Source organism: Ailuropoda melanoleuca, chromosome 9 (assembly GCF_002007445.2).
Source record: "Ailuropoda melanoleuca isolate Jingjing chromosome 9, ASM200744v2, whole genome shotgun sequence".
Taxonomy (NCBI): Eukaryota; Metazoa; Chordata; class Mammalia; order Carnivora; family Ursidae; genus Ailuropoda; species Ailuropoda melanoleuca.
Genome location: NC_048226.1, coordinates 44,589,145 through 44,603,983, shown reverse-complemented (window position 1 = coordinate 44,603,983; position 14,839 = coordinate 44,589,145). Strand labels below are relative to the sequence as shown.

At 41.4% G+C, this 14,839-nt stretch overlaps 1 protein-coding gene across 1 annotated transcript in view; it reads left to right on the top strand.

Moving 5' to 3' along the window:
• Positions 1-353: 353 nt before the first annotated feature.
• The window catches only part of TRPA1 (transient receptor potential cation channel subfamily A member 1), a 51,873-nt gene continuing 37,387 nt past the window's right edge, over positions 354-14,839 (top strand). Inside the window, exons 1-4 of the mRNA XM_002922799.2 lie at positions 354-766; positions 7,114-7,273; positions 9,697-9,872; positions 13,544-13,651. Coding sequence (XP_002922845.2) covers positions 656-766; positions 7,114-7,273; positions 9,697-9,872; positions 13,544-13,651 — 555 coding nt within the window. The 5' untranslated portion in view covers positions 354-655. The remainder of the gene's footprint in view (positions 767-7,113; positions 7,274-9,696; positions 9,873-13,543; positions 13,652-14,839) is intronic.

The following is a 14,839-nucleotide window of genomic DNA, read 5'->3' as shown; positions in this document are numbered from 1 at the left end:
ATGAGATTAGTATTGCCATCCGCAGGAAATGGGGCCTGAGGTTCAAAGGGACAGGATCTAGTTGCTCAAACCAGTGCAAAGATTTAATCTCTCTCCCTAGTCTTCTGGAAAGAGAAGTTCTCATAAAAATCTTATTTCCAACTCAAAGAGTCTCAAATGAAATGGGAAACCCAACCTCAGAAGCTTTTAGGAAAAAAAAATCCTAAAAAGGAAAAATCGTCCCAATTTACTCAGTTATTCTCTCACTCTCAACCACCTCCATCCCCCGCCTCCCTTCCTCCCCCCCTCCTCCGCCCCGGTCCTGCGGGTGGGCGGTTCTTACTGTTTTTATTATAAAAGTTTCCAGATTCCTTGGATCCACCCAGACCTGACACCTTGACTTGGGTGCGCAGCCCGGACAGGCAAGTCGCCGCGTGCTCTGCGCCCGAAGTGGCGAGCGGGGGACAGTCTCGGCGGGGCCACGAAGTCTGTGTCCCGGCCTCCTCCCCGCGCCCCTCTTGCTTCCTGCGCTGCGAGCAGCCCGGGACGCGGAACCCCTTCCAGAAGTTCTCTCCGCCCGGGGAGAGCGAGTTGCCGGCAGCTCTCCGCGCTCCCTCGCCGCAGGTGCCCGCGCACGTGGCGAGCAGCTGGCGCAGGTGGCGCCGGGGTGCGGTCGATGAGGCGCAGCCTGAGGAAGATGCTGAGCGCGGGGAAGCAGGAGGAGCCCCCGGGCGCAGTCTACCAGGGCGTGGAGAACGACATGGACGACTCCAAGGACTCGCTTAAGGTATCCCGATTGCTGGGCGGTCGGGACGGGGTCGGGAGCCCCGGCGGGGGCGGCAGTGCTTAACTGTGCCCTCCTGCGTTCGGGGTTTCCCAGCCGGCGGCTCTGGGACGGGAGGACGCCGGGCACTGGGGACCTTCTCAGAATGGGGGGGAGGGTGGGGTGTGGGCGAGAGGCGGCGTTAGCGAGGCGCCCCAGCAGCCCTGCTGTGTCCTTTCTGTTCGCCGGCTGGTTTGCTCACCCAGCCCTTACTCCTGCGCGGGCACCTGCAGTCCGGGGAGATTTACCCCAAAGTAGCGGGAATGGCGGGACTGGCGAGCTCCTCCAGGGAGTGGGGCGTCAGGAAGGGCTGTGGAAGGGGAGGCCCTTGGACGTCGGGTAGGTGGTCTTCGCGAGGCGCTGAGGGCTAGGATGGGCTTGGGTCGTTTGAGTGGCTCCCGGGACACCCGGCGTCTGCAGAGGCAGCCTGAGCTCCAAAGGGCGCGGTCAGGGGGCAGAGGCTGTTGAGGGCTCAGCAAACCCGCCCCCTGGCTTTCCTCCCATTGTCAGCAGGAGGAGGGGTCTTTTTTTCAACGTGAAAATGTCACGTCTTTCCAACCTCCCAGCCCCCACCTCAAATCCATTTCTGAAGTGGAATCCTGTTAACAGCGCCTCAGGTATTTTCCAGAGCGCGGGGGGGGGGGGGGGGGGGGGGAGTTTGCACAAATACACACACGTGGCTTATGAAATTATATTTTAGAGTACTTTAAAATTCAGCACCTGGGGATTTACCTTACTCTTTTTTGCAGCTTTATAGTATTCCCTTGTATGAATGTACCATGATTTACTCAACTAGCTCAGCACGAGTGGACACTTAGGTTGTGTTTGTTTTTGTTTTATTTTGCTATCACACATGTGATTGTGTTTGTGAATGTGAATACGACTGACTCTGTTAGTATATTAGTGAATATGTATGCATGTCAAAGTCTTAGCAGGACCAAGAGGTATGTACAGCTTTAGTTTTGATAGAAATCACTAGACCTCTAAATAGGTTGCACAAATTGACACTTTTGCCAATAGTGTGAGTCAGGCATGTGAATCACAAAAGGCTGGAAGACAAACCAGCCTTCCCCTATTTGGGCATCCAGATTAAACACTGATTTTTTTCTTCTCCTCCTTGATTTTAGCATATTAACTAGGGTCTTTTGGCTTAATCCAAAGAACGGAGATCATGAGTTGACTTCAAGCACTAGGATAGTGTCTTTGGAATTAATATTACGGACTAGAAGAAAATTTTACATTTCAAAAATCTCATCAGAAATACTTCACTTACGGAAGTGGTTTTGTTTTCAAGAGATATTTGCTGAAGGATTTCTGCAGCGCAGTCTCAAACTTCGTGTTTTTGTTTGTCTTCATTTAGTTTTATTGCCTAAGTCAAGTAGAGCCATTTACGTTATTTAAGGCTTTTAGAAGCTACAATAGAGCTTGTAGTTTGAAGGGTTTATGTATTTTATTACCTACAGTAATTCCAGATCATTCTGTAGGAATGTCAGGATGAGACTAATTACAAATCAGTACCTATAATACTGTGGAGAGTTTTGACTCTAAGGGTTTCCTGATTAAAAAGATACGGTGTATAGTATTTTCTCCAGCATTGATACACCATCTCAGGGATACTAACAAAATCAAAGGATGGAAGAAACCTTACAAGATGAGAAATGTGGGAAAAGAACCATCTGACTGAGGCCTTTACCTTTTTCCATGGCTTTCTTTCAACAGAGTTAATATATTAGCATTTGACCCTTCATTTGTTAAAACCTTTCACCTAGCTTCCCTCTTTTTTACCCCGTTACTGCCTGTATGTATTTCATTAAAGCAACCTAGAACAAATGTATTTAATACCTCTGTTTTAAAGTGCTTGGAATTAGCTGTTTAAAAGTGATCTAGTCTATTATGTTCTGTATCTCGTCATATAGTTTGGAATCTAAAAGAATCTTAAGTAACCCTGTGACAATAACAGAACTATATTGAATGTATATTTAATAATTATGTCTAAATGACATCCTTGGATTACTTTCAGAACTTTCTTTAAGAAGTCTCTTCAAAACCTGACTTAACATATGTATAAATTCAGACCGTTCAGTATGTCTGATGAGCTTATATAAAGCACTTAGATGCTCGTTTGTCATTGTGAATTCAGCAGTACCTTACGGGCATCTGAACTTCATACTTGTTCTCAAGAGTGTGTTAATTGGGTTTGTGTTACAGCACATCACTGAACAGACCTGTAAATTGTTCTCTGGCACTGTGGAGTGGGCAGTGTAATCCCTTTATTATCACTGGGAGAACATAAAATTCAAGTGCTAAAATACTTCCAAATGTAATTAGATACTTTCTTTGATAGAGGCATTGAGAAACAACTTATTTCTGTAAGAACCTCATTTTTAATTTATTACTGAATCTGTTTAAGTTTGGAAATGCTTGCATGCTTATTGTTCTTCATTCACTGAAATTATGTGTAGTTACATAGAATTTTATAGTTGAAAAGTGATACATGCGTATTTAAAGGACTGTCATAGAAAAATGATTTCTTCGGTACCACTCTGTCATAACAACAAAAACCAAAGTTCAGACTTTTAAGGGATTTTGTTTTGCTTATTTCAACCTGGCATTTATTGAATGAATCTTTTTTGTTGTTTTGAGTAAATCCTAATATGCTCCATGTTTATTAACTATATTAAAATACATTAAATACTTTANTAGTTGAAAAGTGATACATGCGTATTTAAAGGACTGTCATAGAAAAATGATTTCTTCGGTACCACTCTGTCATAACAAAACAAAAACCAAAGTTCAGACTTTTAAGGGATTTTGTTTTGCTTATTTCAACCTGGCATTTATTGAATGAATCCTTTTTGTTGTTTTTGAGTAAATCCTAATATGCTCCATTTTTATTAACTATATTAAAATACATTATACTTTAACACTGAATTTTATTTCGTGTGTGTCAAATGTGACCAGTCACAGCCAAAGGTAGAATTGAAGCAAGTACCTGGCTCATTTGTTTGGAGGAGGTTTCTGCATTTTCAGGAAGTAGTTATTTTACAGTGGTTTCTATGAAAAGCTACAGTCTTGTAAAATGTTTCGTTTTTGGTTCAAGTGTTAAGAAATACCTTTAGAAAAAAAAATCAGGTGTATTATTTGGTCACACATTTGCAAAGCTGTGAGGGACATTGAGAAATAATTTTAGTCTATGTATTACCATAGCACCAGCATGAGGTTCCATTAATTTTTCCTATTGATTTTTAAAAAGGTAGTCTGGGGAAATTCTAGGGCATATAATAGTTCATATGGCCCTGACCTGCTGCTCTGTAAGAGCTCTGGGTCTTTCTTATTTCTCTCCTTCCTTCACTCTCTCCCTCTTATATATTTACATATATAAAGTATCATGCAAAATAAGTATCCAAATGTGTAGCACACATTCAGCATAGCCTTTGAGGAGTGAACCAGAGAGTGTTTCTCAAACTTTTTTTCTGTCTCAGAATCCCTTTAAACTTAAAATTGAGGATTCCAAAGAATGCTTGTTTATGGGGTTGAAGCTACCAATATTAGAAATTAAAGTGGAAAAAAAATTTAAAACCTCAGAATCCATGGTACACATTCCAGTACCTGTCAGTGCTGTAATGTCACTTTACATTCTGTGGCTTGTCTCTCACTGTGCGGTCACGAGAGACAGAAAGAAAGGCTAGGCTGGAAGATGGCATCTTGTAGCTCTCGTGAAAGCCTCGAGGAGGGAGAATTTAGGAGGGCATTAGGAGGGTGCATTGGAAAGGAAAGAGCAGGGTGCACTTCCTTCAGGTGGACAGCCTGGTATAGCTCAAGCTGAGCGCAACATGAACACGGCATGGCGTGGTACAAGGAGAGGCCAGCTTCTGGAGTAGAACACTTGTGTGCAATTCAGGGACATGTCAGAGTTTGGCTACAGCCTCAGTTTTGGGCCAAACTCTGCAATTTGGCTTTGGCTTTGCCTTTGGCAATCAAATATCAAAATACCTAATTCAATGCCATTTCTGGTGTCTTTGGACTGGTGTGTTATCAGTGATACCACATCTAAACAATATAAAAATGTCAGCAATAGAATAAGGCATGTCATTCATATTTGTTGATAATATCTAAATACTCATTTTCAAATATAAGGAATTCTAGAAGCAAGTTTGAATAACACTCTTGTCAGTCAATTGAAGTGTAATTACTAAATATGATTATAATTATTTTGAAAATTCTTTTTCTTTTTAAAGATTTTATTTATTCGAGATAGAGTGAGAGAGAGCACAAGAGCAGGGTGAGGGACAGAGGGAGAAGCAGATGCCCCATTGAGCAGGGAGTCCGATGCGGGGCTCAGTCCCTGGACTCCAGGATCATGACTTGAGCCAAAGGCAGACGTTTAACCAACTGAGCTACCCAGCTGCCCCAATTTTTAAAATTCTTAATTTTTTGTATAAAATAGATACTAAGAATTTTCAGGTAGGGAACTAGAATAGAGAACTAGTTTGTCAGTTAATGTAAATATTAAAAGATGCTATATTACTTAATTTTTGAAAAAACCTAATATACTTTTGATCTAAAATATTTATGAAAATTTAAATAATGCAAGGCAGGATAATAGAAACAAGTTTATCACATGAAGGTTTTTATTAAATTTTGTTTGCTATAGTAACATGAATAGCATCAAATAAAAATTATTTTTAAAGATTTATTTAATTTTTAGTAAGTTTATTCTGTTTAGGCCATGAGATTTTTCTAGAAAAAGTTCTGTTTGGGAATTTTTCATATTTTGTGAGAATGAATCAATGGCAGAATGACAACATCGTCACCACAAAACTTTACAAGGAAGAGACACAATGTCATTTATGGTAAATCATCCTCAGTCTAGTCATAATAAAGAATATAAAAAGCGTGAGGAAGAAAAGAGAGTATTTAAGAAAAATAAGGTATTCAAAAAAACCTCTCACTTCTCCCCTGACATCAGTGGAAATGAGCATGTGTTTGGAGTTACGCTTTCACAGCCCAGTGACAGCAGCCAGCTGTGCCAAAAACTTACTGAACTTGCTCTCCAAAGTCTGTCTTATGGTTTAAAATATTTTAGTCTGTCACACAGCTCACTCTATGATGATGGTTTTTACCTCAGCTTCAGTTTCTCTTGTATGTTGGTTTTTCCATTATTGACCAGTCAGCCAAAATATGTGTTCCATGCATCTCCTGTTCAAGTTCTGACTTTGCCATTTACTGGGTGCCTTTGGGCAAATTGTGTCACCTCCCAATGTCCTTGTGTCTAGTCCTAAGTAAGTGCACAACAATGCTAGCATTTCTAGAGTGCAGAGAACAATGAGGAGGTTGAACTGACTTGGCCTGGTGCAGGATCCCACTAGTCAAAAGAGGAGGAATAACTTAATCCTGGGGTGGGGGGAGAGTGGACAGCCATCTAGACTACTGACCAAGTAAGTTACATGGCACTGATTCAGTATGATTCTAGCTTTGCTATGTAAGGAAACATTGGATGGCAATTGACTGTTAGCAGGAAGGTCAAAGAGAGGAAAGTTATATAGATTCCTGGGCTTAATCCTTAAATTCATGAAAATCTTTTTATCTAACCAGCCCTCATGCTGTGATTTAAGTACATTTTCACCTGACAAAGAAAATTTCTTTATATTTTTGGGTGCCTGGGTGGCTCAGTAGATTAAGCGTCTGCCTTTGGCTCAGGTCATGATCTCAGGATCTTGGGATAAAGCCCTGCATCAGTCTCCCTGCTCAGTGGGGAGCCTGCTTCTCCCTCTCCCTCTGCCTGCCCTCCCTGCTTGTTCTCTCTCTCTCTCTCTCAAAATTTTAAATAGTTTTCTCTATATTTTCACTGTACTTATATTTCTTAGATCACATCCCTTATGATTACTTCAACAAAACTTTTCTCAAGGCCTTTATTTCTATAGCATATACAAATTTATGATCAGAAAAGCAGATGATTACTGCAGTTATTAATGTTCAGGCATTTACTTGTACCTTCTATATGTCTGTACTCATTTTGTGATTTTCAAAAAAATATCATAAGCATGATAAATAGTTTTGGATGATAGTCACCTTTTAACAATCAGCTTGTATTGAGGTGTGTGGGCAGCACAGTTGGTTAAGTGTCTGACTCTTGATTTTGGCTCAGGTCGTGATCTCAGAGTTATGAGAATGAGCCCCGCATTGGGCTCTGCCCGCAGCAGATTCTGTCTCTCTCCTTCTCCCTCTGCCCCGCCTCCCTTAAAAATGAACTCATATTAATAAGTTTTACATATGCTTGTTGGAGATAACAATTTTTTATATACTTCCAGGTGGTTCTTGAAGGAAGTACCTGTAGATTTAAAAATCAAATGAAGAAACGAAAGAAATTAAGCAAATATGATGATATGAACACATCCCCTTTGCACCATGCTGCAGAAGAAGGTCACGTGGAGCTGATGGAGATGATCATCAATGACTCCTCTTTTGAAGGTCACAGGATGTTACAATGAGTGCTGTATAAGTCCATCATCCCATTAGATTCCCTGGGAAGAGTGGTATGAAGTAATTCTGAAGGGCAGATTAGTTCCAGTTTATAAAGGGCCCGAATATCTCACTCAGCAGTGTGGTTTTCCCTTTGGGCCAGTTTCCACTGAAGTACTGCAAAAGATGGTGCAGGGATCTGGGACATTGCACAACATACAGAGATTTTCTTTACATACATTTTATGTCTTCTTCCTTACTATTTCCTTCGAGGTCATTCTGCACTTAAATTTCATATCATTGGATAAAATCAGGGCCCTAAGAAGATGGAACATCCTCTCCTATCCAGCTTCATGCACACACAGCCTTGTTTGAGAAACTCAACTGTAGGATTGCCACAGATTTAAGCACTGAGATATTGTGATAAAACCTCTATTATTTAAGATGATTCCATCAATGTTGTGGAAGGTGGATTGGAAGTGGAAGCCCAATTGAATGGCTACTTTAGTAGCAAAGAGAAGATGAGAGTCCATGAGGGTTTGAGACTGCAATAGGGAGAAAGAGAAGAATCAAGAGCTATTTTGTGTGTAGAATGGACAGTGCTTGATAGGACATTGAGTGTGAGGAGTAAGCAGCAAACAGCTGAACTGACTTTGAGATTCCTAATTTAGGAGATGAGTCTAATAGGATAGCTATCCAGAAAAGAAGGCATACAAAAAGAACAGAAGAAAAGTGAGAGTGAGGTGTGAAGAATAATGAATTCGGTTTGGTCATACTAAGTCTGAAAGGTCCAGAGGACATCTACTTGGAAATATCCAGTAGACTAGTAGACTAGTAACTAGTGTTCTAGTAGACTAGAACTCTGGAAGGAAGGGAGCTGCCCCCACAGGGCCATTGTTCATAGAAGGCATCTGAGGCTATGGAAATGCATGGAAATGAGACTGTGAGATTGACAGCAAAGGTAGCTTAATGGTAGCGCACCAATGTTAAGGATCAGGTGGCAGAGGAAAAGCCAGCAAGAGGATGGTGAAGAGGGTGGTGGATAAGAGATTGATGGTACCGAAGCCCAGGGAAGAGTTATCAGACAGATGCATAATAAGGGTAACTGCACCCAAGAGCTCAAGTAGGAGGAAGATCATAATAACCCTTGTGTGAAAGGGCCTCAGTGACCTTTGTAAAAATGATTTCTGAAAATGGATAGAGATAAAAGTCAAATTCAAGTTATTTAATTAGTGAATGGGAATTTATCACTGTAGGCCCCTGTTTAAGTTTGGTGCTGAATGCAATGCTTGAAAGGAGTGACTTGACCAGACAGAATGGTCAAAGGATGTGTATGAGTTATGAGAAAGTGGGAGTGTGTGTGTGTGGGGGGGGTGTGTTGCTGAGAATGAGGTACTTGGATGAATGAGAGTGGAAAGATAAACTTGAAAAGGAGAAAAATGGGCAATGTGTCTGCAGCACGGTTGCACATGGTCCCCAAATCATATTCACGACTGAATGCTTTCCTTCCTCCTCAGACATAATAATATTCTGCCACTAATTACAATGGGTCATAAAGCAGACAGTCATGTCTATTTTAGAATAGGTGTAAGACACTGCAGTATAAAAGGTCATATTCTTATGCTGAGCTAACAGGGTAAATAGACAATATGTTGCATTGTGGAAATAAGTGGAAAGAAACCATGTGTGGCATTAGGGACTCAAGCTCTAATTCTAGTCTTGTGGTTTATTAGTGGTGTGTCTTTTTTCTCATTGACATTTTTTGAACCATTGCTGTGGGCCATTCTAAGATTTTTGAAGATATGATATCCTCCTCCCTGAAACATTGTGAAGTATATATATATTTAAAACATTTCTTTCCTTTCCCTCCTTCCCTCTCCCCCACTCCTTCCTAACAAAATTGAATATAATAACATTGAGGTTCAAAGAGCAAGGCAATTTACAGAACTTACATACTGGTCGTATAACATTGGCAAGATTTTCAAACTCTAGGCCTTGTCTTTATCTTTCTGAAAAAAATGGTCATGGTTCCTTGTGGGCTCTTGGAGGGTTGAGTGCAATAATGGGTGTATGGAACTTAGTAGTGTTCCTGGCATACAGTTACTGCTTTTATATAAGCTCAATATTTTATAACTATCCTCAAATTCATATGGCAGATAAAAAACATACAGCAACAGGAAAATCTGTTTTTGCTGTATGCTATAGACAGACCTCTAACTCATTTGACAAAGTCAGTGCTGTACTTCAGCATATCCCCTGTAGGTGTCCATTAGATGTTTCCTGAGAACTGAAGCTGTATTTTAATGCTTTTATCAAGAAGGGAAGCCTATGTTGGCAGCACTTGGCGCTGAGCTTTGAGGTCAACAGGCATGCAATAGGTGTTGAATATAGTCCAAGCAAAATCTAACTCTTATTTTGGTGTATTTTTCTAGTGCTGAATGTGATGGACGATTATGGAAATACCCCTCTGCACTGGGCTGCAGAAAAAAACCAGGTTGAAAGCGTTAAGTTTCTTCTTAGCAAAGGAGCTAACCCAAACCTCCGAAACAGCAACATGATGGCACCCCTTCACCTAGCTGTGCAGAACTTGCACAATGAGGTGATGAAGGTAAGGCTGCTGCCCACTCCTTGTCCTAGCACCGGCCAGGACCCAGGTCCAGTGGTCTCTGCCTAGGCCAGACTGGCCAACCAGCCTACCAGGATGAATGAAAGATAGTGATTATAACACTGGTTTTGCTTTTGACCAACCGGTTGATCATGATTGATGAAGATAGTCTAATCTTTATCGAAGAGTTCTTATGTATCAGCATTTTTTTTAAAAGTTTTATATGTTTCAACTTTTTAATCCTCATTAAAAGAAACAGAACTATGTACTAAGACTACTATTATCCCTGTCTCATAGCTGAGGGAACTGAGGCACAGAGAGAATGGAATAATTTGGCTGATGTCGCATAACTGGTTGAAAGCAAACATTAGGAATTTTGCTCTTGTCTTTGTGTTTGTGAGTTAATGCTTTACTTTTTTACTTGACTGATTAAATGATAAAAAGGAAGACAGTGATGAATGCCTCAGTGAAGACAGAAAACATAATTGTGACTTACTATTTTTGTTAGAGTGGACAACATGCGTGGCAAATGGCATGTCTTGGCAGAAGACATAATGATACTTATGGGGAATTTCTTATTTTTTTCCAAGTCTTCAGAGTGAGTTTTGTCAAATAAAAGAAAAGCTGGTGAATGCCAAATGGATAAGGTTTAGTCCAAGGCTTTTAAACTGCATTTCAGAGTCTCACAGACACACTAGAAGACACACATGGTTACTTAAAGAGCAATGAAATTTACAAATGGATCATGTTCCACATATTCACTTCTAAGAGAGGCAATTTGGAATTTATAATAAGTTTTCCTGAGGTAATTATATTGCAAATAATGAGTTGGATATTATGCTAAGCCACATATCCTAATTAGTTCGAGTTTCTATAACAAATACCATAGACTGTGGGCCTTAAGCAAAAACATTTATTTTTCATGGTTCTGGAGGCTGGGAAGTCCAAGATCAAGGCACTAGCCAATTTGGTGTCTGGTGGGCGCCTGCTTTCTGTTTCACAAATGCTGTTGTCTCACTGTGTCCTTAAAAAGCAGTAGGGGTGAGACAGCTTTCTGGGGTTTCTTTATAAGGGTACTACTGTCATCAATCACCCTCTGAAGGCTCTACCTCCCAATACCAGCGCATTGGGGATTAAAATTTCAACATGGGTTTGGGGGGACAAAAATATCTGGTCCATCACACCATACAAAAATCTACTTTGTCTATAAATCACCAAAGAAATCCTAGGGGTATTCTTGAGCTCCATGGTCCCTTTAGCCCAGACACCTTCCTCTCAGCCCCCTGGGTCCTTGGTTCCTTGAAGTCCGGCATAGAGGTGTGAGAGGAGCCTGCTTTNTCTTGAGCTCCATGGTCCCTTTAGCCCAGACACCTTCCTCTCAGCCCCCTGGGTCCTTGGTTCCTTGAAGTCAGGCATAGAGGTGTGAGAGGAGCCTGCTGCTTTCCCACCATAACTTGTGTATAGCTCTATCCTGGTACTTAGCACATGGTATTGTAATCAAATGTTCATGTGGTTTTCTCCTGCTCTGGCTGGTTATCTTTGAAGGAGGGACTGTGCGCTGACTAATTTAAATATCTCTAGTCCTCACCACTATGGCTCTTGAACAAATGAATGAATGAGTAATGAATGAATGAGTAAATGGGCATTTTAAAGCCTGAAGGAGAAGGGATGAGCTTAAGTATCAGCCCTTAAGAAGATGGTTCCGGACAGCGCCCTGAGAAGGTTATTGAAAAGGCCTTTGGCAGCAGGCTATTTGTTTTTTAAATGTCTGCATTGTTCTATACCATTTGCATTGCCACTGGTAACTGTGGGGACCCCTCTCCAACCAGAGGTGCCCTGTAATTCTTGTGCTTCCTCTGAAGTCCATTTTCAGAAGCAAACACCCATGGGCTTAATTAACCTTGACTCTGAAAGTATGATTTGGGAATTCTAGGGCAGGTAACGGTGGAAGGGCTTTTTTTAAATTAGGAATCCAAAATCTTAAGACTAACAAATACAGAAAGCCATCACATAAAAATAGAAAAGTAACTTTAGAAATAAGCCCATAGGTGATTTATAAACTAGATTGTGGGGGTGTATAACAAAGAATTTCCTGGTAACACCAGAACAAGAAAAAAAACAAAAAGCAGGGGTATAAGAGAATTGAAATTAGTTGTCTCTCCTTTGCTTGATCTTCTCAGCCATAACTTAATCTAAAAATATTTCCGAACCTCTCTACTTCACCGGAGATGAAGTGAATGGGAGGAGAAATTTTGGGGTTTTTCTCTGTGTACTTACAAGTCTCTCTAGGCCTACCTCTCCCAGTTATCCCTATGGGTCCTGCCTGTACCCCACCAGGCTTTGCTGGTTGTAGGCTGCTTCTCCATTGTCTGCTTGGCCAGACTTTCCCCAGACCTTCTACCACTGCCTGTATGCTTGTAAAGTAAAACACTGTTGCATGTCCCCTCAAGTTCTTGTACAGATACCAGCAGTGTTTCCTCGGACACGTTGGCCTAGGGGTTAGTGGGTGGCCTTGTTTCTCAATAGCCTGTAAGCCTTAGTCGAGGGCTCACCCCCTAAGTATCCAGTGGTTTGACCGTCCCGTGAGGCTTCCTGGATTTTTTATCAGAGGGATGTCTGGAGGCCACACCTGTAAACTTGCAGACTTGCCTGGTCATGAGAGAACCTGAAAAGGGCACAGGCCCCTGCTTGACACGAGAGACTCCATTTTGCTCTGTACAGGGGAAACAGGTCTTCAGTTAAATTCCATCAGAAAAATTGCTTAACCATTTTATCAGGAATGCTAAGTTATTACATCATAGAAAAGTTTCTATTCCAGACTAAGTTTGAATTAATTGAGTTAAGCCATACCAGTGTTACATGAACTCTCTTTGCTGAAGAGATTAGAGTTTTTAATTGACATTTCCCAGAATACTTAGAATAGAGGTACAGGAAAAATGGCTGGAGGGGAGAAAGCAGCCCTTCCCTTCCCCCTCTCTTTTCCCTTTCTCCCTTCCCACCATCCTTCTGTCTCTCCCTTCTTCCTCTCCCTTCTTCCTTCACACTGACACATTCCAAATGCCTCCACAAATTTATTTTCCTGAAGCTGTTAGTTAACATAGTTTATTTAATTCAAGTGAGAAGTATTAAATGAGCTGTTTATTAGTATCCACATTTCTTACTTCTAGTTTCACAACTCCATATTGCCTTAATTGATGAGAGGCAGAAATCATCTTCCTTCCTTCCTTCCTTCCTTCCTTCCTTCCATCCATCCATCCATCCATCCTTCCATCCTTCCTTCCAAGAATGGGTACATGCATGGGCACATGAAGGGTGGGGAGGGGCAGAGGGAAAGGGAGAAAGAGAATCTTAAGTAGGCTCCATGCCCACCGTGGAGCCTGACGCAGGGCTTGATCTCATGACCCTGAGATCATGACCTGAGCCAAAATCAAGACTCGATCACTTCACCAACTGAAATACCCAGGTGCCCCGAAATCACCATTATTTCATCTTTTTGAGAAACGTGTGTAGTACCAACTAAGTACAATGTTTGTGCCAGATTCTGTGGGAGAGGGATGAAAGAAGGTGAATAAGGACATGGTCCCTAGCATCCAGGAGCTTAAAACCTAGTGGAAGACAAATAGTCTTTTTGGAACTTGGAAGCTGTTTGACCGTTATTCCTCTCTTTTGTGTAGGTCTTGACTGAGCACAGCAGTACGGATATTAATTTGGAAGGAGAGAATGGAAACACAGCTGTGATAATCGCATGCTCCAAAGATAACAGTGAAGCACTGCAAATCTTGGTGTGTATTTTAACAATTTTCCCCCATTTTCTTTCCTTTCTTTAGGATCACATGAATCATTGTTATTTACAGCAGCTCTCACTTTCTCTTCTTAGCAAAATACAAAATGCAGAAAATGTCAGAAAAAAAAATAGTTCTGTGAGTTTCCATCTTTGTACACACTCCTTAAATCTTAAATCGATCTGAGATTGCTTTCAGAAGAGTCACAGGAAAACATTAAAGAAAATGTGAAGAGAACCAGGTGAAAAAGTATAGACAGCAAAAATGAAGCTGCTGGTCAGGATACAAAATACAAAGTATAGTAGCTTGGATGTTAGTAAGAGTGGACCATACTTTTTTTTTTAAAGATTTTATTTATTTATTCGACAGAGATAGAGACAGCCAGCGAGAGAGGGAACACAAGCAGGGGGAGTGGGAGAGAAAGAAGCAGGCTCATAGCGGAGGAGCCTGATGTGGGGCTCGATCCCATAACGCCGGGATCACGCCCTGAGCGGAAGGCAGACACTCAAGNCTCATAGCGGAGGAGCCTGATGTGGGGCTCGATCCCGCAACGCCGGGATCACACCCTGAGCCGAAGGCAGACACTCAACCGCTGTGTCACCCAAGCGCCCCCAAGTGGACCATACTTTTGACTCTGAGCTTCTGAATAGTCTGAGGAGAGATAAATATAGTTAACTGCAAACTTAACTGTTGGGCTCATGAAATAAAAGCTAAGAGAAACAGTCATTCATATTCCCAGAACTAGAAGTTGCCACCATGGATTGACAGAAAGGGAACCCTGTGTGACATAATGATCAAGGTCCTTGGCCACAGCCCTGTAAGTAGGACCAGCCCACTCTCTGGGGGGATTTCCTGGGGTAGTCCATTGAAACTCTGGAGATGCTCATCTAAAATGACTGCTACCCTACATAGTGTCCCCTTCTGAGTGTCATATTAGAATTCCAGAAAAAAGCTTTCTTTCAACCATCCCTTAATCACTTGTATGTTATTCAGGCTAGGGTATATATTTTTGCCACTCAATTTTTTTTCCTCTCCACTATCCCAGAGAGTAGGAAAATAAAATAAAAATAATTTTAGAACATCTCCTTGAATATTTAAATTTACAAATAAGTTCCAACATGTTAATTAGATGTTTTGGAGAAAAAAATGCATATTCCTATAAACTGTCATGATTGGACCAAAAAGAGG